Here is a 25971-nt window from a genome sequence, read left to right on the forward strand (position 1 = left end):
TGGGAAATAGTTTACCCTTGAGCTGTGGAAATCCCAAACTGTTTCATTGCGTAAGGAGCACTGTCACGTGATAATGAACGTTTGAACACAGTGGCCGACTGCCGTAAGTTACATCACTGTTCTTGGGATATATAAGAGTAAAACTGGAAATTATATCATTAGTCCCTTGGAGCTTTCCTGCTTCAATATAAAAGTCTAGCAGGTAGGAAAGTCTGGGTCACGGCTCAGATGTCAGTTGGCGAAGTACGAATAGACAAGAGCCAACCTGTAGCCAACGTTGTGAAGAGACTGCTTCTAGGCCCATAGCTGCTAATCGACTTTTATAGTCTCCATACGCTTGCTATTGACATTTTCCCGCAATCATCACTTTTGATAAAAACATGGCAGACAGCCTTAAGAAAGAAGAAATTCAAGAACTCCGAGAAGAGGTGCAAAATTACACACCAGGCAGCAGTGTCGCATGCCCAGACCGTATCTCGTTTCCTGAGAAGATGTTCATCGGGCTATTTGGGCGGACGGGATGTGGCAAGACGTCGCTGATAAACTCCCTGAAGTATGCCGCGACGGGTAGACTGCGGCGGAGCAAGTGGCTCCAGGTTGCAGGCCAAGAAAAAGGTGGAGGACACACCATGTATCGTAAGCTCGCTGACGTGACGAAGTCCATCTTCGCTATTGACAACCGAGGGCTGGACAATCCGAATACCGAACAAGCAATGGCTGAGATCGCCGACCAACTTGGTAAGCAGCAAGGAACAAGAATACTATACCTACGAGACTGCCAACCCTTTCTCCCTTCCTCTCATTCTCTCCCTCGCTCTCTCTCTCTCTCTCTTTCTTTCTCTGTTATATTCATAAGAAACACCTCAAATTTTTGTACTATGGTGTGATGCGTGAAACACTTCCGCGTGACATCATCATAGTTAATCATTGATATGTAGGGCCTATATTAAGAACATAATGGTGCGATGATCTAGTACTGCATGTGTTTGCTTGTTGTTCGTTAACCTCTCCCTCCCTTTTGATATTCAATGGACATGATGGATGTTACTGAAAGCAACTGATAATTTGGCTACAGAAACGAGACAGATGCGTTTTCCTTTCAGTAGACTTTCAAGGAGATCATTCAGATTACTCGTATTAAACAATTCAATATTCCGTGATCGAATTAAAGACTTTTTTCTTTTCGTATATATATATATATATGTGTGTGTGTGTGTGTGTGTGTGTGTGTGTGTTGTTGTTGTTGTTGTTGTTGTTGTTGTTGTTGATGTTCGTCCATTGGTATCGGTGAGGACCATGACTTTTTCTCTCATTTTTGATTTGATTGGCCTGCTGTATTCGGAGGTGGTTAATGAGTCCAAACTGAGCGCGGAACTGTCGGCAGCAGATTCCACACTTTGGGCCGATGGGTGGTTAGGTATTTTCGGCTGTGGTTTGCGATGCTGTTCGGCTGACTTGACACCACTGCTATTCGACTGCGCCATAGTGGTTGGCGTAAGGCAAGGTCCTCCCAAGTTCCGACATGAATTTTGGAGCTCTTTAGGGTGGCCTTCAGGGGGACGACCAACTTGGCGCTTCCCTTCTGCTAGTTCACCGTACAAAAGGTCCTTGGGATTGTGTTGAATTGGTCATCCGTGCGCAGGACATGTCCAGCTCATCTTGCCTGTGCCTAAAGGGGTGTGAATGCTGAGCATATTGTCATGGGTGACGATCTCTGTATTGGAAGTGTGATCGTGCCATATGATCTTCATAACCCTGAGGAGACAGGGTGTGTGGAAGTGGTTCAGCTGTCGGGCATGTCTGCTGTATATGGTTCAGTTTTCACAGGCGTAGAGAAGTGTAGTGATGAGTAATGCCTGGTACACCTTGAGCTTAATGCTGAGGCGCTGATACCCCTTTGCTCCCAGACATTTGTTTTTGTCGGAGGCACTGTAAGATGGAGAAATAGGGAGTTTGTACCTTAAAACAGAACAAACCTCATGTAATTTATAAGTGTCTCTTGATTGACCAAGTAAAGAATTTATCCCCATTTCCTGCCCCAATTATACTGTCTAAATATACGACCAGTCCAATCCAAAACCCTATGTACACTTCCCAGTTTTATAGTCTCATATCCTTTTATTAACAAGACCATCAAACCTCCAATGAAACTTCCATTCAGAACCCAACCATCTTTCTTATTACTTTGGTTAATCTCTACGCAATAGTTAATCCTTCCCTTTGTCCTCAATCAAGTTTAAGTAAATTCAGACTAACTGTGTTTACAATTCCCACCGTCAGTCCCTTACACAGTACTGTTCAATGAACCTATAATCCTCACATCAGAGACCCTCTCCTACTAATCTCTTAACTTCTATCCATGTCCATATATATCTTATGCTTCTGGAGTTGAGGAATCAATCTTACTCCGGCCCCGACTCTGTTCGGTCATGTGCCAAGAAGGAGTGGAACAGTATTCTTTATATATACTACCGACAATATTCCCTCGGTAATATTATGCACCATTCTGGAATTCCTGATTATCATATTTAATAAACAATTGTATATCTTGGAACTACCACCTTGTCTCCTGCATGGACTAATGTTCGACTGTGGCTTGACATCATATACTACATAGTTAAGAGTGCACACCACGCTACCGACACATAAAGATAGCACTCTTACAGTGGTAGCAGCGGTTTAAACTGGTGGCCATCGCAACCGCTCGGACTTACAAGTGTATGTTTCTGCATGGAAGACTCTACAACTGAATCCTTAGTGTGTTCCTGCTGTCCTTAGACTGGATACAAGTTTCTATATTGCTTTGTGGATGCCTGCACGCGCTTTGTGGTTGCCTACACGCTTCCTCTACCAGTTCCTCTGACATTCTTCATGCCTGCACTACCTCTGTCCCCTTCTTTTTCTTGGAACGTCCATCGCTAGTGGCCTGCCCAGTTATATCTACTTTGTCATCGAATCCTGTGCTGGTGTGAGATGCTTCATCCTATCTGATGTCATTGTACCCTATATCATCTTCTTCTGTCTCGCTCACGGCCTGTCTTCAGCTCATTGGCGGATCTACCTGATCAGGATCTCCGCTATAACCTCCATATCTTTTAGCAGACGGCGTCCATGCTGATTCCTTCTACACGTGTCCTCCAGATTCTCCACATCCTTGCATAATAATTCCAGTTCTTGATGGTCGCAGCTAAGTTCACTGATTGATTTAACTTCCTTTTCAACTTTGGACTCTGAACACTATCATTCCTACCCCCTCGTTTGCATTCAAATTATATTGGAATTTTTTTGAACCATGATATGTTAATCTGAATCAATTTATTTAGACAACACACTTTTTGGTAGATACACGTAATAATTGTAACATTTTTTTTCTCTTGAATTCCTTGAGGTAACGTGGCCTTATTGACATTTTTGTGTTACCATTGTGTAAATAACATTTAGATATTTTTTTTTTGCCGTCTTATTTGTAGTTGGTGTTCTTATCTTTAGTTGGCTGTTTTCCCCTCATTGGTACTCTAGACATTTGGTTATATTGATTCTGTACATTGATATTCCTTCTTTTCCACATACTTCTTTTTTCAATACAATGTATTCTTCCCGGGATCATAATTACTCTCGAGATCGATCTCACAGTTTTCGACCCCATTCACCCTCCTATCATTCCTATCGCTCCCCATATCACTCCCGTTCTCCCTCCCCGGAGCGCCATTCATCCTACTCCCATTCTCGTTCACACTATCGCCCTCGTTCTCCTTCTCATGACTACAGTTCTTCCTATTCCCGACATCATCGCTATCACTCGCGTTCTCCTTCCCCTGATCATTACTCTAACTACTCTAACCAATCCATCTCTTCAACCAGTCGGTATGGTCACGATCATCGTTATGATGATTCAAGTCATTATCGATATGGCCCTAATACACTCTCTCCTGGGGTTTTATCTGGAACCACTGGCTCTCAGTCTCATGCATGTCCCCGAGATCGTGAGCATTCCCATCGCCCTCGTACCCCATCATTTCATGACACATCATATTCTCGGGATGATTCCTTCCCTCCTCGGTCACCCCAACCAACCTCCACCAGACTTCATTCTCCACCCCCACCTCCACATGATACCCCCGGTGTGAGAAAGCTTTCTTCTCCACCCCCACCTCCTTCTCCTGGTGGTCATTACAAAGGTGGCCATGACGATTTACCTGTATCTTCATCTTTCCCTTCAACAATAGACAGAGGTCATAATCCATCCCCTCCCTCATCTCCATCACCAGCTATACCGATTGAAGTAGCTTCACTTCCGTCATCGGCATCAACATGTGCCAATTCATCGTCAATTTCATCTCCTCCCTCTCCTCCCGCACCTCCTACTAACCTGTCCTCCTTTTTTAGTGTTCTGTTAGAACATGGTGTACGCCTTCATCAAGCTCAGCACCAGAATCTCATCATCCGGCAGGTTACTGCCTGGATCCGTTCTGGATATGTACCCCCCAAATCGGCCATCCCTCATTACGAGGAATGCTTGTTCAAGTTCCGGCATCAATTTGAGCGTTTCGTAATTCGTGATGGACTGTTGTTTCGGCGGAAGAGACATCCCTCTGGGATAATGATAGAACAGGTTGTCATTCCCTATTCTGTGATCCCTACTGTCCTGTCTGTCATGCATACTTCCATGTCAGCTCTCCACTTCGGTACAGCCAAGACAATTGAGCTTATCGAAGGGCTCTGCTACTGGCATGGGATGCGCAAAGACATTGCGGACCTCTGCTCTCACTGTGAGGCCTGCAATTTATATCGCACCTCAGTTTTCCCGCCTCCCTCACTGCCACAAACATGTGTAGTGATTTCCCACCCCTCATCCCCATCTCCCCCAACTCCAATCCGATCTCTGAAATGCACTCATCCAACCTCTAGCCCACTTTCCCCTCTTACTATTGACTGCGACATTCATCCCCTTGACTCTGACTCCGACGCCCCTACATCATCTTCCACTGGGACTGATTCGGACAGCTCCACCCCTTTCTCCACCTCTTCTCCTCCTGATTTGCCCGACTACCAACCCCCTCTCCAAGCTCACTGTACTGTTTCCTCGCAGACCCACACATTTCAGACCCTGACCCCATCTCTGGCCCATTCTCACTCTCCTCGGCCCTCTCCCAGCCACTTCACGAATTTGGACTCTGTGGTCCCCTCTCACATGTCCATTGCCTCATCGCACCTCTTTTACGATGCACACGCTGTGGTACATACCGATAGTTTTCAGACACACAGCAGTCAGCTTCCTAATCTCCCAACTGATTATGATCCCTCATAATTTATGATGTCATATTTGCGACAAGATATAATGAGCCTGTTTTCCTTTTACTTCCAAATTTCAAATTTCAAGATTCTCATTATATTTACGCCTCATTGAGCATTTATGGCAAGTTCCCTTATCCTTTCCGATTCGTGGGCACTTGAATTCCTATTTCTTAGTAGTGAAACTTAGTTTCTAATGTCATCTCTATTTTATACATTCTTTTTGTACCTTCAATGATATTTTGCTCACTCCTCCCCGTCCCACATGGCTGTTCATTCATTTTTCTGCATTGTCCATACTTTCCCTTTTCTCCTTCTCACTCTCTGTCACGTTCAATTGCCCCTTTCTTGACCGTTTTATATCCTGATTTCTGCTTCTTGCTCAACAATAATGTCGGTTTAACTTCTGATGTAAATTTGTAGCATTATTTGGTATTTAGGTTTTTCATTGTTAGCATGTGTATTGTGTTTTATTTCTTAAAGATTTTTTTTTAACATGATTAATAAGTGTTTTTACTTTCTAGCATAAATTTTTTAGTTAAGTATGGTTGTAGTTTGCCCAACTTTTTTCTTATACATAATATTATCTACACAATTTGAATTACTCTTGATGCCAGATATCTTTTTACATGTTGTTCACCAACATCATTATTTACAAGTTTCCTGCATGGTGCATTTCAAAGACACCAACTCTGTATAATTTAGGTCATTTAATCTAATTGCTTCATTCTCTTTCCTCCTCTGTCTGTTCCTCTTCTTAAGTGTTTTTTTTTAATGATTATATTGTTCATTTTTCAACATATTTGCTGTGCACAAGACTAGATGTATGCAATCAGTGTATTCTAGTTTGTAGTTTTGTCATTTATGTTAAGTATTTTTTTAACGTACGGTAATATAATTTTTGTTAATTCTAAATTTAATGTATATTGTTACCTCGGTATGTATTGGTTACTATGCTATGTGTAGGCCATGCTGTTTTTCCTACACCTCTCAAGACAATGATATGTCCCCTGGAAAATAGGTTTCTTTGGTGATTTTTTTTTATACCTCATCTGCAAGATTTATGTACACATCAATCTTCTTTTTAATTATTTCACTCATTTGTTAATTATTAATATGCTACTCAATTTGATTATGTTTTGTGTAGCAATCATTTCTATTATGTTTACATGTCAACAGTGTTTTCTTATAATTTTTTTTCTCTCCGTAAATGTATTAGAATTTCTTCATTTGTCAGTCGTTTGAACTCTTTAAATATTGCAGTATATAATTATGAAACGAGGACGTTTCTTTTTGAAAGATTGGACGAATGTAAGATGGAGAAATAGGGAGTTTATACCTTAAAACAGAACAAACCTCATGTAATTTATAAGTGTCTCTTGATTGACCAAGTAAAGAATTTATCCCCATTTCCTGCCCCAATTATACTGTCTAAATATACGACCAGTCCAATCCAAAACCCTATGTACACTTCCCAGCTTTATAGTCTCATATCCTTTTATTAACAAGACCATCAAACCTCCAATGAAACTTCCATCCAGAACCCAACCATCTTTCTTATTACTTTGGTTAATCTCTACTCAATAGTTAATCCTTCCCTTTGTCCTCAATCAAGTTTAAGTAAATTCAGACTAACTGTGTTTACAATTCCCACCGTCAGTCCCTTACACAGTACTGTTCAATGAACCTATAATCCTCACATCAGAGACCCTCTCCTACTAATCTCTTAACTTCTATCCATGTCCCTATATATCTTATGCTTCTGGAGTTGAGGAATCAATCTTACTCCGGCCCCGACTCTGTTCGGTCATGTGCCAAGAAGGAGTGGAACAGTATTCTTTATATATACTACCGACAATATTCCCTCGTTAATATTATGCACCATTCTGGAATTCCTGATTATTATATTTAATAAACAATTGTATATCTTGGAACTACCACCTTGTCTCCTGCATGGACTAATGTTCGACTGTGGCTTGACATCATATACTACATAGTTAAGAGTGCACACCACGCTACCGACACATAAAGATAGCACTCTTACAGCACTGCTGGCCTTGGAGATTCTACACTTTACTTCCACGTCAATGTTGGTCTGACGTAAAAGGGTGCTGCCCGTGGTATGTGAACCTGACAACATCATATTGAGCACTGCACTATTTTACTGTGATGCTTGGTTGCGGCTTGACAGGGCAGTGTTGATACATGACTTTGGTTCTCTTGGTGCAGATGGTGAGGCCAATCGCGAAGTTGTCACAAGACCAAAACTATATAGTCTGTCAGTAGTCGCTTGCTTGCCTGTGCACTGTTACCAGAGGCAATGAGAGCACAGTCATCGGCAAAAAGAAGGTCTCTAATGACTGTCTCTTTCACCTTTGTTACTTCCTGCAGTCGGCGCTGATTGAAGAGTTCATATCTTTCCTGTATCTGACAGATATTTCTTCCTCACAGTCATGGAAGGCGTCAGTGTGCATGGCAGGAAACATGATGCTGAAGAATGTTGGCGCTAGTACGCAGCCCTTCTTGACAGCATTTGTCACTGGGAAGGCCTCTGATGTTTCACCATCATCCTATACACGGGCCATCATGTCATCATGGAACAGACGTATATCATAGTAATGAAGTGCTGTGGACATCCACACTTGGCCAAGATCTTCCACAAACCCTCTCTACTGACTGTGTCAAATGCCTTTGTGAGATCAACAACGGTGGTGTAGAGATCCCTGTTCTGTTCTTGGCACTTCTCTTGAAGCTGTCTTGCTGCAAAGATAATGTCCATTGTGCCTCTGCCCGTGCCCGCGCGGAATCCGCGCTAACTTTTGGGAAGGTGTCCCTGTTCAAGGTGCTAGATAAGGCGGTTGAAAAGGACTCTGGCAAGAATCTTTCCGGCTATGGACAGAAGTGATATGCCCCGATGGTTGTCACAGGACTGGCAATTATGTTTCCTTTGATAAAGGTGTACGATGGAAGCATTATTGAAATCCTGGAGTATGGCACCCTGCTGCCACATGGAATGGGGGATGTCAAGAACTTTAGGGTGAGGACAGGGCCTCCTGACTCGTACACTTCTGTATGTGTGTATGATACACATACATAGGGACCTGCATAATGTCATGTTAAAGTTCCAGATCACATTCTAATAAAGTTCAGAAATAATATTCCGCTTTCATCATAAGTTTGAATAGGAAATGTGTATGTGTTATTAATCCAAACATGAGTCGATTTGTTTTCCTGTGCTATCATCTGCATTTACTCAACTGTATGCTATGTTTTGATTACCGAATAAAATTTCGGTAAAACAAAAAAAAAAGTTTTCCTGCCCATTTGCATACTAAAAAGGTGGTTCACAATATTTCTTTACGGTGAGTGTATACTGATGTATAAGTAGTGGAGACCCTGATTAGACTCGTCAGATTGTGATAATACATACTCTCAAAAAATAAAAACAAAAATCCAGATTTGTTTTTGTAGCTCTATGATAGTTGCCACTTGACCCCGAATACCACCTTTCATATATCTAGGCCTATAATATCGCAGGCAGAACTTGCATTGGAAGTCCCGTGTTTGAGAGAGTCATAAGTTAGGCATGTGGAGATCGCATACCTGTACATGAAAGGGCCAGCCCGAGGCCCATCACTTTTTCGTAACACAGATACTGATATAAATCTTCGGGAAAATACAAATATACAAAATACGTATAATTGGAAAGCTGTACACGTTTTCTTCTATTTTATTCTTATATTGGAACCTTGAGTATGTAAACCAAGGGTTTTAATATGGTGTCCACCACCGGTTTTAATAAGGATAAAGGTAGGTTGTCTCTACCGCATGATTTTTTATCGGATAAATTCATCAATATACACTCAGCAAAAAAAAAGAAAGTAAACACTTTTTCGAGGTCATATGTTTCATAGAAGATTTTTATGAAAATCAACCATTGAACGCATGTGGAGAAGTACCGGCCAGGAGTGATACAGACCGTGAGTTGTACACCAAACAGCGTCAGTTTGTGTCTCTTGCAATTCGAAATGCAAAAACTAAATACTACTCAGAGTGTGTTGCAGGGTGCTCGGGGAATCAACGACGTCTCTTCACTATTGTTGACACGCTGATGCATCGAAAGAATGAGGCCATTCTTCCGGATACCTCTTCTGACCAGATACTGGCAGATAGATTTTCTCAGTTTTTCTTCGACAAAATTACCAAGATCCGTACTGACATTGACAAGGAACATCAGTCAAGACAGTCCAGTCAATCACCAGTTGTTCCAGCATTGACTGACTTTTCCCCAGCATCTATTACTGAGGTCGAGAAGGTCATTTTATTTATTTATTTATTTTATTTATTGCAATTCTTTATCCAGAGTAGCCTGATCAGCATAAAATATATAAACAGCATAGAATAGACATATACATTTCAAAACGATATGAAGTAGTCACACACATCAAGTATTTAAATAAAATAATATTATACAATCATACAGATTTAAAATAGACTAACTGCCGGTCTTCCTCAGGGCTCTGTTTTCCTAAAAATCCATGGAACATGAACAACAACATCAACAACAGTGACAACACCAACAATAAGAGAACAATTTGTTTAGAAATAAATAATCATGGCAGATTAACAACGGGACACGTGATACAGTAAAACATAAAAATGAAGTGAACGCACATCTAAAAATATCTGGAAATACGATAAAACAAAATAAATGCACGTAGAAACATCAAGAAAGAAGAGAGGAAATGATTCAAAATCGCGTATGGCGGCTGCCACTCATCCTGCTGTTCTAACGCGAGGAAATGAGGGTGACTTATGAACAGCTAGGGGTCCCCTTAGTGGTCAGTGCAATGCTTTTAATTGCCCTCAACACATTTTAGAATCCGTTCATTCCATTGTGCAACATCTGCTCCTTACAGGGATAAAATGTTTGCTTGCTTTCAATGTTGTGGCCGAAGCACGTGTACTTTAGAGAAGAGATGGGAGAAGAGAGGTGATGAGATACTCAAAAAGTGGGTGCTCGACAATAGGTCAGAGACAGGGATAAGCAACCCCTTTATGTGTGTTTAAGGTAGTATTTAAATGATTCTATGCTATTTATAAAGCGAGCAGGTTCGGGGAGCTTATTCCAGTTTTCTGAGCCTGCATAAACAAAGGATTTTTGATAAAAGGCTGTACTACATTTTGGAAGTCTTAAAAGGAGTTTATCTGTGCTACAGGTTACCCTTGACGACACATCGTCGACAAATGGGAATTTCTCATAAAGTGTAGCAGGAAACAGTTTATATACACATTTGTACATATCAAACATCATGAGCTCATCGTCATCGTCATGTGAATTTGATCCATATATTGATGACTTTGTGCCGTACATTACAGACATTGTGAATAAGTCTCTATGCAGTGCTAACTTTCCAGCATCAATGCAATAGGCCCTAGTTTAACCTCTCTTTAAAAAAGCATAGCTTGACAAACAGGACTTGGCAAGGTACCGTCCCGTGGCAAATCTCAGCTTTCTCTCCAAGGTTGTTGAGCGCAATGCATCTATCCATCTGCAAGCTTATCTGAATGACAATAACCTTCAAGATGATTTCCAGTCTGCCGACAGAGAAAAGCATTGAGACTGCCCTGTTAAAAGTGCAAAATGACGTTCTCACCGCTATGGACAGTGGAAATTAAGGTGACTAGGCTTATCTTGTTGGATCTGAGTAGTGCATTTGACACTGTCGATCACGCTGTGCTCTTCAAAAGACTCAAACACATTGGCATAGGTGGACTGGCTCTCCAGTGGTTACTATCCTACCTCTTAAACAGATCACAGATGGTGTGTGTTCGTGATTCGACTTCAAAGACAGCTCATCTTGATTTTTCTGTTCCTCAGGGATCGGTCCTTGGCCCCCAACTTTTAAATATTTACACTTTTTCCACTGTGCAGCATAATCATGCAGCACAATCTCCATTACCACATGTATACTCAGACGACAGACAATTATACTTCTCCTGCCCACCATTGCAAGCAGAAGTGAATAGCTGGATTGCTCGTGTCGAGGCCTGCATCAGGGACATTAGAAATTGAATGAAAGAGAGCTATACCTGAAACTCAATGATGGAAAACTGAGTTTATCATGTTTGGATCAAAACAGCACCTTGCGAAGTTCAGAACTCCCAGTCTTCAAATTGGGACAGTATCAATCTTCCATATGAACAAGGTTCGTGATCTTGGAGTAATCTTTGACTCCAATATGACAATGGACTTGCAAGTGTGTAACACTGTGAGACTTGGCTTTCACAGCCTCCGAAATCTTCGTGCTATCCGCAAGTATCTGACTCTTAAAGGGAAGGTAAACCCAAAGAACAATGTGGATTGAGTGAAAGCAGCAACATTAATAGAACACAACAGTGAAAGTTTGAGGAAAATCGGACAATCGATGCAAAAGTTATGAATTTTTAAAGTTTTGGTGTTGGAACCGCTGGATGAGGAGACTACTAGAGGATATGACGTATGAGTGGACAACAATACAAAGAAAATATAAAGGAAATTCAACAAAAATTCACTTTTCTAGAATTATGAAAGAGCAATGGACCAACCGCTTTCAGAAAGCAGGGGGAATAATTGCTACCCTTAACATATGTCAATATCAAGTTGATGGAATTTGTAATTTTCATGAAAAATTGATTTTTGCAGAATTTTCTTTATATTTTCTTGGTATTTTTGTCCACTCATACGTCATAACCTCTAGTAGTCTCCTCATCCAGCGGTTCCAACATCAAAACTTTAAAAATTCATAACTTTTGCATCAATTGTCCGATTTTCTTCAAACTTTCACTGATGTGTTCTACTAATGTTGCTGCTTTCACTCAATCCACGTTGCTGTTGGGGTTTATCTTCCCTTTAAGGCTGCTGAGCAGCTGGTGCATGCATTCATCACATCCCGCATAGATTGCTGCAACGCTCTACTGTATGGCCTCCCCAAGTGCCAAGTACAAAAGCTCCAACGTGTTCAGAATGCTGCACGTCTGGTGATGTATTCACGGAGATCTGCTCACATCACACCAGTCCTCCAACAACTCCATTGGCTTCTTGACGAACAACGGCTCACCTATACAAGGTCCTCCTCATCACATACGGGGCTCTGAAGTTCTCTTCCCCACAATACATCTCATCTCTGCTCAGCCTCCATATAGAACCATCTCGATCTGGACTGCGCTCCTCTTCAGGCCTCTTGTCTTCTCATCCCAAAAACTAAAAGATCATGGGGAGACAGAGCATTTATGTCAGCAGCTCCCCGCCTTTGGGATAGACTCCCGGACTCCGTGAAGGATTGTGACACTGTCAGTGACTTCAAGCGAAAGATAAACTGCACATTTGGGCTACTTTTCTGTGAGGAGGCACATGTTGCAGCCGTTGGAACTTATATGTTATTATTGTCGGATTTAAACATTGATTGTGAGCTCCTTGAGCATCATTGAGTGGGTATGTTGCGCGTTATAAATGTCTATACAATCATTATTGTTATTATTATTATTACATCATATCAAAGGTATTTCAATTGGTTATCAGTAAATATTATAAAGATGGTTAAATGAGCAGAATTTCTTCATTTATTTCTTTTAAACTAGTGATTTAAAATCCATGTGACAATTTCAAGAACCAAACATTATTTACAATTTCCTAGTTTGAAAAAAAAAGCTCAACTTTGTACCATTTGTGTTAATTATTACTTCTTCTCTTACATGTCTTATTTCATTTGAATTCAGATCTGACATAAGATGCTTTATTTTCCTCCATTATTTCTAGCCTTCATTCACTTGGTCTTTTAGGCTTTAAATATAACATAGAGAGCAAAGGTTTGTTTTTGCAACTTAATTCATGTTTCTTTTTGAGTGAAATTTGTTGCTTGTTCTTATTGTTCTATTGAAGAGCACACACGCATGAATGACAATTTGTTAAGTTTTACAATTTTTACTTTTGTGCCCTGGAAGAGAAAAACAATGGTGTTCACTCGTGCGTTAAGTTTCCCTTTTTGTTGACCTACCACGTTGATAGCCAATTAAATTACCTTCAATCTATATAGTATATAATATGTTAGCTTTCAGCCAAATATTCTATGAGATTCTAAACTTTAAAAAGTGTTTACTTTTCTTTTCTTTGTTTTTTTGCTGAGTGTATCTCGAATATCTTGTTCACACACGGGTTCTAGACTAAATGTTACCAACTTGCATTTAACAAACTTCTGATATTCTTCGGTTGACGTGGTGATTTTGGCATGCTGTGATGCCTGCCGTTGAATTGATACTCCAATATCAACGAAGAAATTATTAAATTCATTGGCAATTTCTTGTCCGTCGTGGGTTAGACCATTTTCACCTTCAATAGAAATTACTCCGTCTTTGTCTTGCTTTGCTTGGCATGAGAGTTTTAAAAGACTTCCAAATTTGTTGATTGTTATTTTTGCAGAGTTTTACATTTTTCGTTATGACTGTAATCAGCCTTTGCTTGGCGGATCTTTAACTTGATTTCTCAGCCGTTTGTATTCCTGCCAATCAGTGTCTATTAACTTTGTTTTTACTGCAAGTTTCTTCTTTGAATTTCTCTTGTGAATAAGATCTGATGTAATGATGTAATGTCATCCATAGAGTCATCTTGAGAGGGGTGTGCTTCTTAATCACCTCGACTAGTTTCTATACAAAGAAACAATGCGCGCTATTTTCATCTTTGCAACTTTCAATCTTTTCGATGTGATCTGATTGACGTCATTGATGTAGGTATTCACATCAAAATATTCATAATTACGCACAACTTTATAATTGTGACAATGATTCGCATTGCGAACTCATTTTTTTATCCCAGGTAGAAATAAACCATATAGTGGTCACTCATACTTATATGAGTATTAATTACTCCACAATCATTAGCTTTATCTTCATTTTTCGTCATGATCAAATCCAAAATAGTTCCAGTATTTTTGGTAATCCTCGTAGGAGAGCTTACAAGCCGAGTCAAATGATAATCCGTGATGATCTCTAAAAGACATTTTGATTGCCATGCCATGGGACTAGGGCGATCGTTAACGATCGCCCCGTCACTGTACACGCATGCTAACCTGGAAACATTAAACTGCACATTACTTGAATATGAGACCATTCTGAAGCAAATAATTTTCACACAACAATAGATATATAATGTACTCTTAAATGAATCTCACAAGGATTGGAACAATCATCCCCCAGCATTCCCACTGATTCCCGCTGATCAGTTACTAGCCATCCCCTTTTACAAACTAACAAAAATAATGTGGTCTACCAAACAAAATAATATCCATGGACTGTGGTGAGAACAAGAAATTTTACCATGAATCCAGCTAATGAAATACAAATAAATATGAAAGCAAGCATGCAATCAACTGCAATTCCATAAGTCAGAACAATTACGCAGCACTTCGATTGATTACATTCATATCTGCTGGATGGTCTTATACTCTGAATTATCTAGCTTACGGCTTTTGTTTTTCAGATGGAAAGAAAGGATACAGCGCTAAAGTAAACTGGGACATTTACTCGCCTGAAGATATAATGGACCCTACTGCGGAAGACGCTTGCGTAGGTCACAAGATCAGCTGCGCAGTATTTGTCTTCAGGTATGTGACAAACAGAAAAAAAAAATGAAAACAGTCTTTAAACTATGATAACAATTCGTGCACATAAAACATCATGACATTATGATAAAATCATGATATTGTAACGCGGCGATTATCGTCGTAGACTGTACGGTTACACGATTACATGCGAACTGAAGTAAGGGTCTATACAACGGCGTAGCCAGGATTTGGTCGGGGGGGGGGGGGCGGCGGTTAGTCTGCGAGGGAGCAAAGCGAGCGAGGGGGGAGGAGGGTGTGGGAGGGAGTGTCCCCCTCCCACGGTGAGAACTTTTTGAATTTTGGTGTTGTAAATGGTGCAATTTGATGCCTGTTTTTGCGTGTTTTATCGCCTTGAAACAGTCCCACACTTGTTCAAGGGAGCTGCACATTTTGATGTAGATTATTTTTGAACAATTTTGGTTTAAAATGGTATCATTTAAATAAACTTCGTGTGTTAATTCTCACACTGAAATCATGAACGCGACCATGCAAACCCGAGCGAGCAGAGCGAGCGAGGGGGGGGGGGGGTGTAGGAGGGGGTGTCCCCCCTCCCACGGTGAGAACTTTTTGCATTTAGATGTTGCAAATGGTGCAATTTGATGCATGCTTTGCCTGTTATATCGACTTGAAACAGTCCCACTTGTTTAAGGTAGCAGTGTAATGATTTAAATCATTATTGACAATTGCCTAGAAAATGGTATCATTTAAATAAACTTCTTGTATTAATTCTTACACTGAATATCATGAAAGCGACCGAACCCGAGTGAGCGGAGCGAGCGAGGGGGGAGGTTGTGGGAGGGGCGTGTCCCCCCTCCCACGGTGAGAACTTTTTGCATTTTTTTTTTGTCTTAAATGGTGCAATTTGATGCATGTTTTTGCCTGATATATCGACTTGAAACAGTCCCACCTGTTTGAGGTAGCAGTATATTTATTGATGTAGATTATCATTGAACAGTTGCTTATAAAATGGTATCAATCATTAAAATAAACTTCTTGTATTAATTCTTAAACTGAATATCACGAACGCAACCGAGCCTGAGCAAGCGGAGAGAGCGAGGGGGAGGGGAGGGTGTGGGAGGTGAGAACTTTTTGCATTTTGATATTGCAAATGGTGCAATTTGATGAATGTCTTTTCGTGTTTATCGACTTGAAACAATCCCACTTGTTTAAGGTAGCAATATATTTTGATGTAGATTATCATTGAACAATTTGCCCTTATAAAATAGTATCATTTAAATAAACTTCTTGTATCAATTCTCACAATGAATATCATGTACGCTGTCTGCTAAGCAATCAAACTGAAAAGGCACGTACACGAGGGTGTGCATTTCTCCTCCCACACGAAGGTGACTTTGTATTTTCAGACCTGAAATTCAGCGATCTGGTGCAAATTTTGGTGTAACTTAGAATTTTTTTTCAGTGCCAAACAATAATGGAAATAAATAGGGCTTTTTCGGGGAAGTGTTAAAATCGCGGAATATAGCTCTTATTCCATATGTGCATCATCGGTATGTATGACGGATTGTATAAAGTCTCGTGAGGTAGAGCTTCGGGGGAGGGTGTGGGAGGGGGATTCCCCCTCCCGCTCGCTCGAAGCTTTTGCGTTTTTAGAATTGAAATAAGCGATCTGGAGCATACTTTTTGTGGAAAATTCGGATATTGCCATTCCCCAAAGTGTACTAAGTTTATAGTGGGTATCAAGCAATGGAAGGGTGACAAGATACCTCTTCTATGTTCAAGGGAGCTTAACAATCATGGCGCACACTTTTGTTATAATATCTGGAAATTTGTCTAACAGAGAAGTTTCGCAAGTCTGTGGAATGAGATTCTGTATTTTCATGATTGGAGTTAAACGTTTTGGCGCACACATTTTATGGCATATTTTGAAAACTGTGTATGTTCAAAGTGTAGCCACAGTCTACTTGTATGTATGGGGGGGGGGGGGAGGAGGGAGGAGGCGGGCGAGCAGGGAGAAGGCGTGGGCGAGTGTTATCACCACCCTTCCCGTACGATGGAGCTTTTGCCTTTTTAAAGTTGAAATTTAGATATCTCGTATACGCATATTTGATGAAATATTTCGGAAATTATTTAAAAAAAGAACTGATCCGGGGAACTGAGGGAGGAAAGGGTTGATTAAAAGGGGATATCCCCCTTTATACATGAGGGAACTTTGAGTTTTCGAAACGCAAGTGATAAGCCTTGTGCACTCAGAATTATTTAGATTTTTGTTTTTTTGTAAAGCTAAAAAATTGTACTAAGGCTAGAGAAAGGGGCGCAGAGGGGGAGGGTTTGGGAGGGGATACCCCCTCCCAAGCACGAGAGATGTTGCATTTCTTTAATTGAAATTTAACGATCTGGTGCACACTTTGAGTGAAATATTAAAAAAAATATATATGGTCTTGCTTGATGAAAGGTTGAAAGGGAAACCCGCTTCATGTACATACATACAGTATACACGCAATTTTTTTCCGCCTCCCAAATCCTCGGTCCAAAGCTTCGGGGGGGGGGGGGGCGACCGCCCCCATCGCCACCCCTCTCCCCCCCCCCCCCCCCCCCCCGGCTACGCCAGTGGGTCTATAGTATGCCCCCCCCCCCCCCCCACCAAAAAAAAAAATCAAAAAAATTACACCCGGATTTCCGCATTGATAACTTTCAATATGATTAAACTGTCTATTATATATGCTACTTCAGGGTCTGAAAACATAATATCTTACCTATATTTTGCAGAAAACCCTATTAAATTTGGTTAAGTGGTCACAGAGAAATGTGCATCTTCGTAAAGCATGTCGTGGGTCTTTATCTTGCAAGTTTAGCACTTGGATGCTGTTGAAACTGCATATAAATGTGTGAACACAATGGACAGAACTTGGAGGGAAGGATATGCTCTACAAAGATCTTCATTTCTCTTTGACCACTGAAGCAAATCTGATGGGTTTTTCTGTTAGTAATGAATTATAGTTTCAGACCTTGAAATTGTGTTTGGATTGATTCACCTTTTAAAAGTTATTGTTGCGCAGGGTCCCCTTGTAATGGTTTTTGTTTTTTGGGTTTTTTTTTTTTGGGGGGGGGGCATACGTTATAAGGATGTCCGCGACGTGCTTTACTGCTTTGCTTTAATGTGAAATTAACACGGACTGATTTGAATTGCACTGTGTTTTTTTTTCTTTGTCCTAGTGCGGTCCATGACATCGTCATGAATACGACAGCTCTAATGGACATCGTTGACTTTCTCCACCATCATCAAGGTAAAATGTTGAACTAACCCTTTTCACCTCTACCGTAAGATTCATAGTGTAGTTCCGAAACAACACCCTCACTGAGATCTGATCTCACCAAAAGTTGTCTATGCCCCCTTCTTACAATCTGCTTCTCTGCTATCATGGCTATAGCTTCTCTTTTTCCCCCTATCCTAACATTTTGTCGTGATATGAAGTTTTCTAGGTATGAATGGCATGAGCTTTGCGGACTTATTTCTTCAATGACAACTGCGCAGTAATACCGATAGTTCGCGGGGTTCCATAGCTCTTTCCTCTGGTAATCTTCGGTTGCCGAGCGCAGTAAGTACACCAGGGACCAATCGGTGACCAATCGCTATCGGTCTTGCTGACCCTTTGCCAAACCTGCTGCGAGCAGTCGCAGATAAGGGCCTATCATAAGATTTTTGCTGATCGCAAAACATTTGCATGGCTCTTGATAGCCGATGGGCAAATGTTTTTGTAGTTTTCGACAACCGGTCGATAAGTGATCGGAAATTATTGTCGCCGATCAAAATTCTGAAGATGGGGGGGGGGGGGGACTTTGGTGGCCGATTGGTTGTTGATGGTTCCTATCGATTTTTTGTTGCAAGAGATCGGCAACCAGTCTTTGCGCAGGATATTAGACCCTATACTAAACTCTTCTTCGTTTTTAAGATAGGACATGTATGTGCAGTTTCGTTGAAATAGGACGAGGGCAAACTTATAGTGATATTTCCCCCACGTTACCAAACGTGCATGTCATGCTTGATATCAAACATTGAGGAAATGATTACGCCCTATTAGTCAACCTGTCTGTTTATGGCTCACGACTTCTAGCTATACCTTCCAAAAACTTCCATCGCATGCATGTGACTTTGTCCATTGATCTTTGTTGATTACAGGTCGCTATCCAGTAGCCGTGGTCACCCACGTCGACGTCTGCGAAAAGTCTCACGTCGAAAAATTGAAAATGGTCCTCCGGATATCTGGAGTGAGCGACGTCTTCGAGGTGGCCAATGTTACCCATGATAAACCAGAACTAGAAGCAGAATATCAGCTGAATCTCCTGTCATTGCTCGAAAGATGCATGACCGACGCGGATGAGACTCTCATCTTTAAACATTACCAGAAGAAGGACGAAGAAAGAAAAGAGAAGATTCGAGAGATGCGTTTAGCAGAGGAGAAGCGTTTGCAGGAGGAGAAGGAGAGGGAAGAAGAAAGGAAGAGAGAGGCTGAACGTGAGAGGCAGGAAAGAGAGAGGAAGATAGAAGAAGAGAGAGAACGACGCTACCAAGAAGCCATAGAGAAGGTCGAGCGAGATAAGCAGGAAGAGATTCGGCGAATCATGGAAGCCAACAAGGGGGAGCCGAAAAAAAGGATTTGTTTGATAATGTAGACGTGACGTCAATCTGCACCCGAAAAAAAAAAAATGTATAGGCATTTATATATACACGTGTATATATATATATACAGTGAAGGATCCGGAGAACACAATTTATTAGGTTATCTTTCTATTCATCTTTATTTGTTTGTTTTCTGTCTTGTTTTGTTTTTGGGGGTGGTTTTTTTTTTAGGGGGGGGGAGCTTGTCAGCTGATTAAACTCGAAAATAGCACCAGAAATATTTGTTTAGTCCCCCCCCCCCTTTTTTTTTTTAACGGAATTCCTGGATCCACCACTGTATATATTTTGGTAACGCCTTTCGTAAGTGTGAGAGCAAATTTTAACCAATTTCTGATTGTCATTACCATTGTAATATTAACAATTTCTGGCTAACGTCCATTCAGTGATTTACCCCTTTCATACCTTCCTTGGCGGTGTTCACGGAATATCAACCAAAGTACATTGTAGTGCTCATGTACTGTTATCTTGGATAACGTTACAAATAACTTACCCTCTTGCTAGGCTTTCGTTCGTTCTGACTGCCAACGTTCTCAATCTAATTCATTCGTTTCGGTGGTGAGGAAAAGTGAAAAGAATATAAGTTGTTTTTTTTTAACTTTCCCTAATGCTATGTATTGTATATTTATGATGATTGTAGAGCCAGATTGGATATCACAAGTCGGGTGTTTCCAATTCAAATGAACTTGGTTTTAACTTGGTTGACTTGGAACTAAAAGGATAATGAATATACTTATTTTGAATAGTCTAACTGTGTATAAATTTTTATCTTGACAAGAAGGAGACCATGGCAAGTGTGCTCAGCTGGAATCCCGTATGATCAGGAGCGGGGAAAAAAATATCGATCTCTAGGTAGAGGCACAACTAGGTCATAATGCACCTTTTCATGGCAGTTTAAGCGGTAAATCCAGCCAGCTTAAAATCCTTGTTTTTTAGGGGGGGCACGCTTTTGATAATTATTATTTAATACAAATATTTTACAATTAATGTACTATGATACATGTCTTGACTCTTTGAGACGTTACTTTTCTCTTTTTTCTTTTTTTTTTCTTTTTTTTTTTGCTGAAAGTACGTCACTTCGAGTTTTTTTTTTTTGTGATGTTAAACTTTCCTTATATACTTACTGTTTCTTCAGCGTAATAAGTGAATGAAAGTAATGTTTCTTTTACCGGAATAACTTTGCAGATATACAATGTCCAGTTGCAAATCAAAGGCATATTGATACGCCTGGAATTGATTTGAATTGGGTTGACAGAGCATTGTGGCGTTGATAAGAAAGAAAACGTTGATAAATAACAAAGGACGCCCTGAAAAGGACTTCGTACGTCTTCGTAGAGATACATGAACGTCATACTGTGCTAGATTTAAGATCTAATTCAACAAACAGCGACAAATACAGCTGAGAAAACTACAAAATCTCCTCTCAAAAATGCATTTGTAAAGAAAAGCATCACGATACGTTCTGAATAGTGAAAGAAAAAACCAATAATTTTGCCGATCTAAGAAGGGGTCACATTGTTTTCGACCAATACTCAATGAAGATAGATTACCGTTGCCATCAGGGCTCTGTTCAAATTGTTAAGTTAATAGTGCCCAAAACAGCTATTGAAGGACCATGGATTTTTAATTGGTTGATATTCTGAAGAGAGAGACAGAAGCTTTATGAAATTACGGAAAAGAACATCAAGATATGGCATACAAAACGTCCCATTAAAAAATACGAAAATAAGGTAATGTTTTGTTTCTATACCTATTTCTCGTAGTTCTGAGTAGTATTTTCTGAAAATGTCATAGTTTGTAGAACAAGCAATCAATTTCTTGATGTTTAACAAAATAAAGGGAAAAACATATACAATTGTATACGACCGCACTTTAGCCCCATTTTTCTCCTTACGCTTATAATGGGGGAGGGGGAATAGGGGACTTAGAGGTGGTAGCACTTCTGTATTGTTCATTGCATCCAGGGGCGTCTATCTGTTTTCAAGATGGGGGAGGGGGAATAGGGGACTTAGAGGTTATGTTTGACGGAGTGAACGGGCTGGGGATGTGGAAGGAGATATCCCCTGCCCTTCCCCTTACGCAGGAGCTTTTGCATTTGCATAATTGAAATTTAACGATTATCCCCCTCCCCTCCCATATGCGAGTGAGCTTTTGCACATTTGTGAATGAAATTGAATTAGTTTGTGCACGCTTATTGGTGGAATATCTGGAAATTTGTTGATCCCCAAAGTGTGATAATTCTATATTGATGGAGGTGAACTGAGCGGGGAGAGGATGAGGGTATTCCCCTTCCACATCAGGGAGCTCTTACATTTTTTTTTATAGATTCAACGATCAGGGTCCTGTTTCATAAACCTTATTATCAGTAACAACTGCCACATATCTGTAACAAAATTTTGCTCTCGTCCAATCAGATGCAAGGATTTCAGTAACTTTTTCCAACAATTGTAACTTGTTACTGATAACAAGTTTCATGAAACGGGACCCAGGTGTTCACGTTTTATGACATGTGAATTAAGCTGCTTTTATTCTGGATCAAGTGCTACTTATGTGAGTGTGAACAAGCCATAGGCTGTGCTTTCCAACGTAGAAGGCAGAGTAGAACGGTCAGTGTAAACACTCTCCAAGGCGGTCCATTGACCTCACGGCTCTCTTGGGATTGATTGCAAAGTAGCTGATATTATGCTTTTCTGAATGAAAACCCAAACACCTGAAAAAGTATGCAGGTTGTGAATGCATGGATACTTTGTATAATGTTAACAGAATGGCATTGTAGCATTGTACAAGATAGAAACAGTGAGACAGTGAGAAGTAATATAGTGTACATATTAGAGTATAGATATAGAGACGGAGGGCCAATGTGAACACAGTTTGGATGACTTACAGCAACCTCCGCACCTTATCGGCCAGAGCCCTGACCACTAGCTCTCTGGACGGTGTGTTTATAGTTGTGGTAAGTACCTCTCTTTCCCAGCTCCTCAGTTCTTCACATTTGGCCATTTCCTCATTTTTTGGTAAAGAAACTAAAAGGGAATCATTCAGGAATCGTCCGCAAAGTTTGGTCTTCAGAGCGACTGTCATGGCATTCTCGAAATACATATACTGTACTTTCATTTTTGCCTCACTGCAGGGATCGTCTCCAATGTTGTAAAAGTTTGTATTGCAAAAGATTGGACAGAAGTGTTTTGTTTTAGAAGAGAGGAACAAAATACAGAAACGAGCACTAAAGAGAGAGAAAAGCTGACACTTTGAGAAATAAAGGAAAACTAAAGAAGTAGAGTCGTTTTGCAGCATACTAAGAACTACAGTTTTTATGTTGTTTTAAAGTACTTACCACAGAAGTGAATGTTTGTCATATTCATGTTTGATATTAAATCAAAGCCTATTTAATTATGTTTCAGCTTATATAGATACACTCACATATTAATCAAGCCATATGTAGCTGTGTTTTAATTGGCTAGATCATTTCTATTTTCATGAGTGATCGAAGTTAAGTTATCATGATTTCATTAAAAGAGAAACTAATGGTTAATTATGGCAATTATGAGAAATTATTGCAAGTAATACTTAGACTGATTTTGATTAGCAAGTGCTATAATTAACCTTCGACGCTATAGATTTTTTTGAGGTATAAATCAAGTACTTACTTTATACTGAACAAGGTAGATTATTAAGAACACTGATTAAGAATGAGGTGTCATATCAGCAATTAATTTGTGTCATTTACATTGTGTTGATTAATTACTCAATAAGACATGTGTTCAGTAAATGTGACTGTGATTGATCTGATCACTGGAAATCAGTATGATTTATACTCAGAATAAAGACACACTTTCATCCCTGCATCCATCTTGACTGGACGTTTTATCTTTCCCTGTCTACAGATTGAGCAATATACAACCCCATCCCCCTTGTTACTGCGGGATGGGTGTTATATATAAACATTTGTAAAAAAGAAAAAATATGAACAACACGATCTGGTGCACTTTTTCGGTGGTTGTATTTTGAAAACTAAAAATCATTTGATAAGTATTGATAGCTAAATGTAGCGTTTACCTCCAATTTGCCATTTATTTTTAGCAGTCTATCGTATACCTGCATTACAATATTCTTTTTCTGTCGGGGTAGGGCAAAATTATATGTCCACCCCACCCCCCCCCCCCCCCGATATACACCCTGTATATACATATGTGTGTGTGATTTTTATCATATATATATATATATATATATATATATATATATATACAGGGTGGCCCAGAAAGAAAGGAACACCTAAAATCTTTAATTTCAGCAATATTGTTGCAAATATGTCATCAATTTGCTTACTGTTGGAAAGGTCATTCTTTTTCCAATAGAATGACATCAAGTTCCTTAATTATGGTTAATGTGTTATGATTTTAGGATCATATTTTGTCAACCCTTGCAATTTTCAAAATATTTTGCACTCTCAGAGATTCCGAAACCAGCGAGAATTTGGCTTGCCATAGAACCAGTAGCATTCACAACCAATAAATCCAAACAACAAATGGTATGTAGGGTTGGGGGTACCACGTATCGTCACCCTAAGGATCTGTAGCTTGTTTATTCTAAAAATATAACACAAATCCGCCTAATTCTTACCTCAAATATGCCATAAATACTGCAGTTTTGAATGTCGTGACCGTCTCGTTGATTATGAATCTCCGTTTTAAAATAGCGCAATTTTAGTGCGTGCGTTCCGTTTTCTTCGCGCAGCTAAAAAGGGAACCTTGCGATCGGCACCCCCTCTCCTCCATAGGTATACACGTGAATTTCACAGCATAGGTAATACACGTGAATTTCACAGGCCATAGGTAATACACGTGAATTTCACAGCCATGCGTTGTTACAGAGCGAATGTGTAATTTTTAGCTTGGTTTGTTTGAGTTTGATTTTCGTTTCTTCGTTTTTATTGTCTTTATAGCTAATGACACTTAATCCCGCGCGTACCTTTTCGTTCTATACGCAAACAGCCATGATACGCAGGGTGCCGATGGGAAGGTGCCCTGCCGATAGGTGGTGCCCTAACCATACATGTACGCCTATAATGGTAATGCAGGAACCAATACGGTCAAATCTAATCTAATCAAATGGTGCCAAACACTTAAAACCCAGAAGAATTTTCCTTGGTTATTGAATGAAGTAATATGAAACTTACCTTGACTCAAGTCAAGTAATAAAAGTCCTAACATTATTAATTAATAGTGATTAAGATGTCATTTATTGCCTTCATTTATGAAATGAATAGAACATTTGAAAAAATATGTATATATATTTCGAGTATTTTGCATTTCAAATGGGGACAAGAAGGGTACACGGATGTGTCGGATGCGTGAACATTTTACTGATAAATAGAGGAAATGTGTAGGAGAGAATTTCACATTCCAACTGGGGCGAAAAAAAAAATATACACAGATGTGTCGGATGTGTGAATGTTTCACTAATAAATTGAAGAAATGTGTATACAAGGACTAGGGGAGAATTCCACATTCAAACTTGGGACAAAAAGGATACACATGTGTGACGGTCTTGTGAACGTTTTACTAGTAAATTGAGGAAAAGTGTATAAAAAGACTAGGAGAAAATTCTACATTCCAAATGGGGACACAAAGAATACACAGGTATGTCTTTTGTGTGAACGTTTTAGTAACAAATTGAGGAAAGGTGTATACAAGGACTATGGGAGAATTCCACATTCAAAATTGGGACAAGAAAATACAGAGTGAAGAGTATATGTGTATAAGAATGGACCAGGTGAGAATTCCACATTTCAACTCAGGAACAGTAATATCGTATACACATGAGTGCAGTTGGCGTGCTTTTCTAACAAACAGGGAAGATGTGTATAAATGGACTATTCTCTTAGATCGGAAAGGCCGGAATTCGTCCAATACATTATCGAACATCTCACAGACGTATTCCACAGAGGAATTTTAGCTACGAGGATAAACATACACTGTTTCAAATATATAAACTCGAGGAAATGGTAGAAAACTAGAACCAGATGCTAAGTGGATGTCCCTTTCAGAATTAAGGATGGTTTTGGTCTTTGAAGATATATTTTTTATCTAGTGAAATGAGATTTGATCAAATAAACTTTGTTTACTTAAGACTGTACTGATACCGTGCGTTCCATTTTTTTCTCTTATTCAATTCAATTCAATAGTTTTTTTTTATCTCCGTATAAAACATGATTCAAAGCAGTATATGTGTCAATTTGACTTTCATTCAACTGGTAAGGATAGTGCATTGAACCCAATAGAAAATATTATGCACGAATGATATTATAACACCAAAAAAAAGACAACGTATAGTTTGTCATGGTAACAAAAAAGAAGAAGTAATCATAACGATGGAAAAGAGTGTTCCACTAAAAAGTCAAGCCTG

At 39.8% G+C, this 25971-nt stretch overlaps 1 protein-coding gene across 1 annotated transcript; it reads left to right on the forward strand.

Moving 5' to 3' along the window:
- The first annotated feature begins 372 nt into the window (after nt 1-372).
- On the forward strand, nt 373-19562 carry LOC139739416 (uncharacterized). The gene is made up of 4 exons (XM_071650031.1): nt 373-738; nt 14807-14930; nt 18105-18175; nt 19069-19562. Exons 1-4 carry the CDS (start codon nt 381-383, stop codon nt 19560-19562), a joined length of 1047 nt encoding a protein of 348 aa, XP_071506132.1. The 5' UTR covers nt 373-380.
- Nucleotides 19563-25971: the final 6409 nt, after the last annotated feature.

This window comes from Diadema antillarum, unplaced genomic scaffold (assembly GCF_040938485.1).
Source record: "Diadema antillarum isolate AM-2024a unplaced genomic scaffold, OU_Dant_1.0 seq00000798_RagTag, whole genome shotgun sequence".
Taxonomy (NCBI): domain Eukaryota; kingdom Metazoa; phylum Echinodermata; class Echinoidea; order Diadematoida; family Diadematidae; genus Diadema; species Diadema antillarum.

Coding starts and splice junctions, on each gene's coding strand:
- LOC139739416 (XM_071650031.1), top strand. CDS start 381: ATGGCAGACAGCCTTAAGAAAGAAGAAATTCAAGAACTCCGAGAAGAG. Junction 739..14,806: donor TGAGATCGCCGACCAACTTG/GTAAGCAGCAAG, acceptor TTTGTTTTTCAG/ATGGAAAGAAAGGATACAGC. Junction 18,176..19,068: donor CTTTCTCCACCATCATCAAG/GTAAAATGTTGA, acceptor TGTTGATTACAG/GTCGCTATCCAGTAGCCGTG.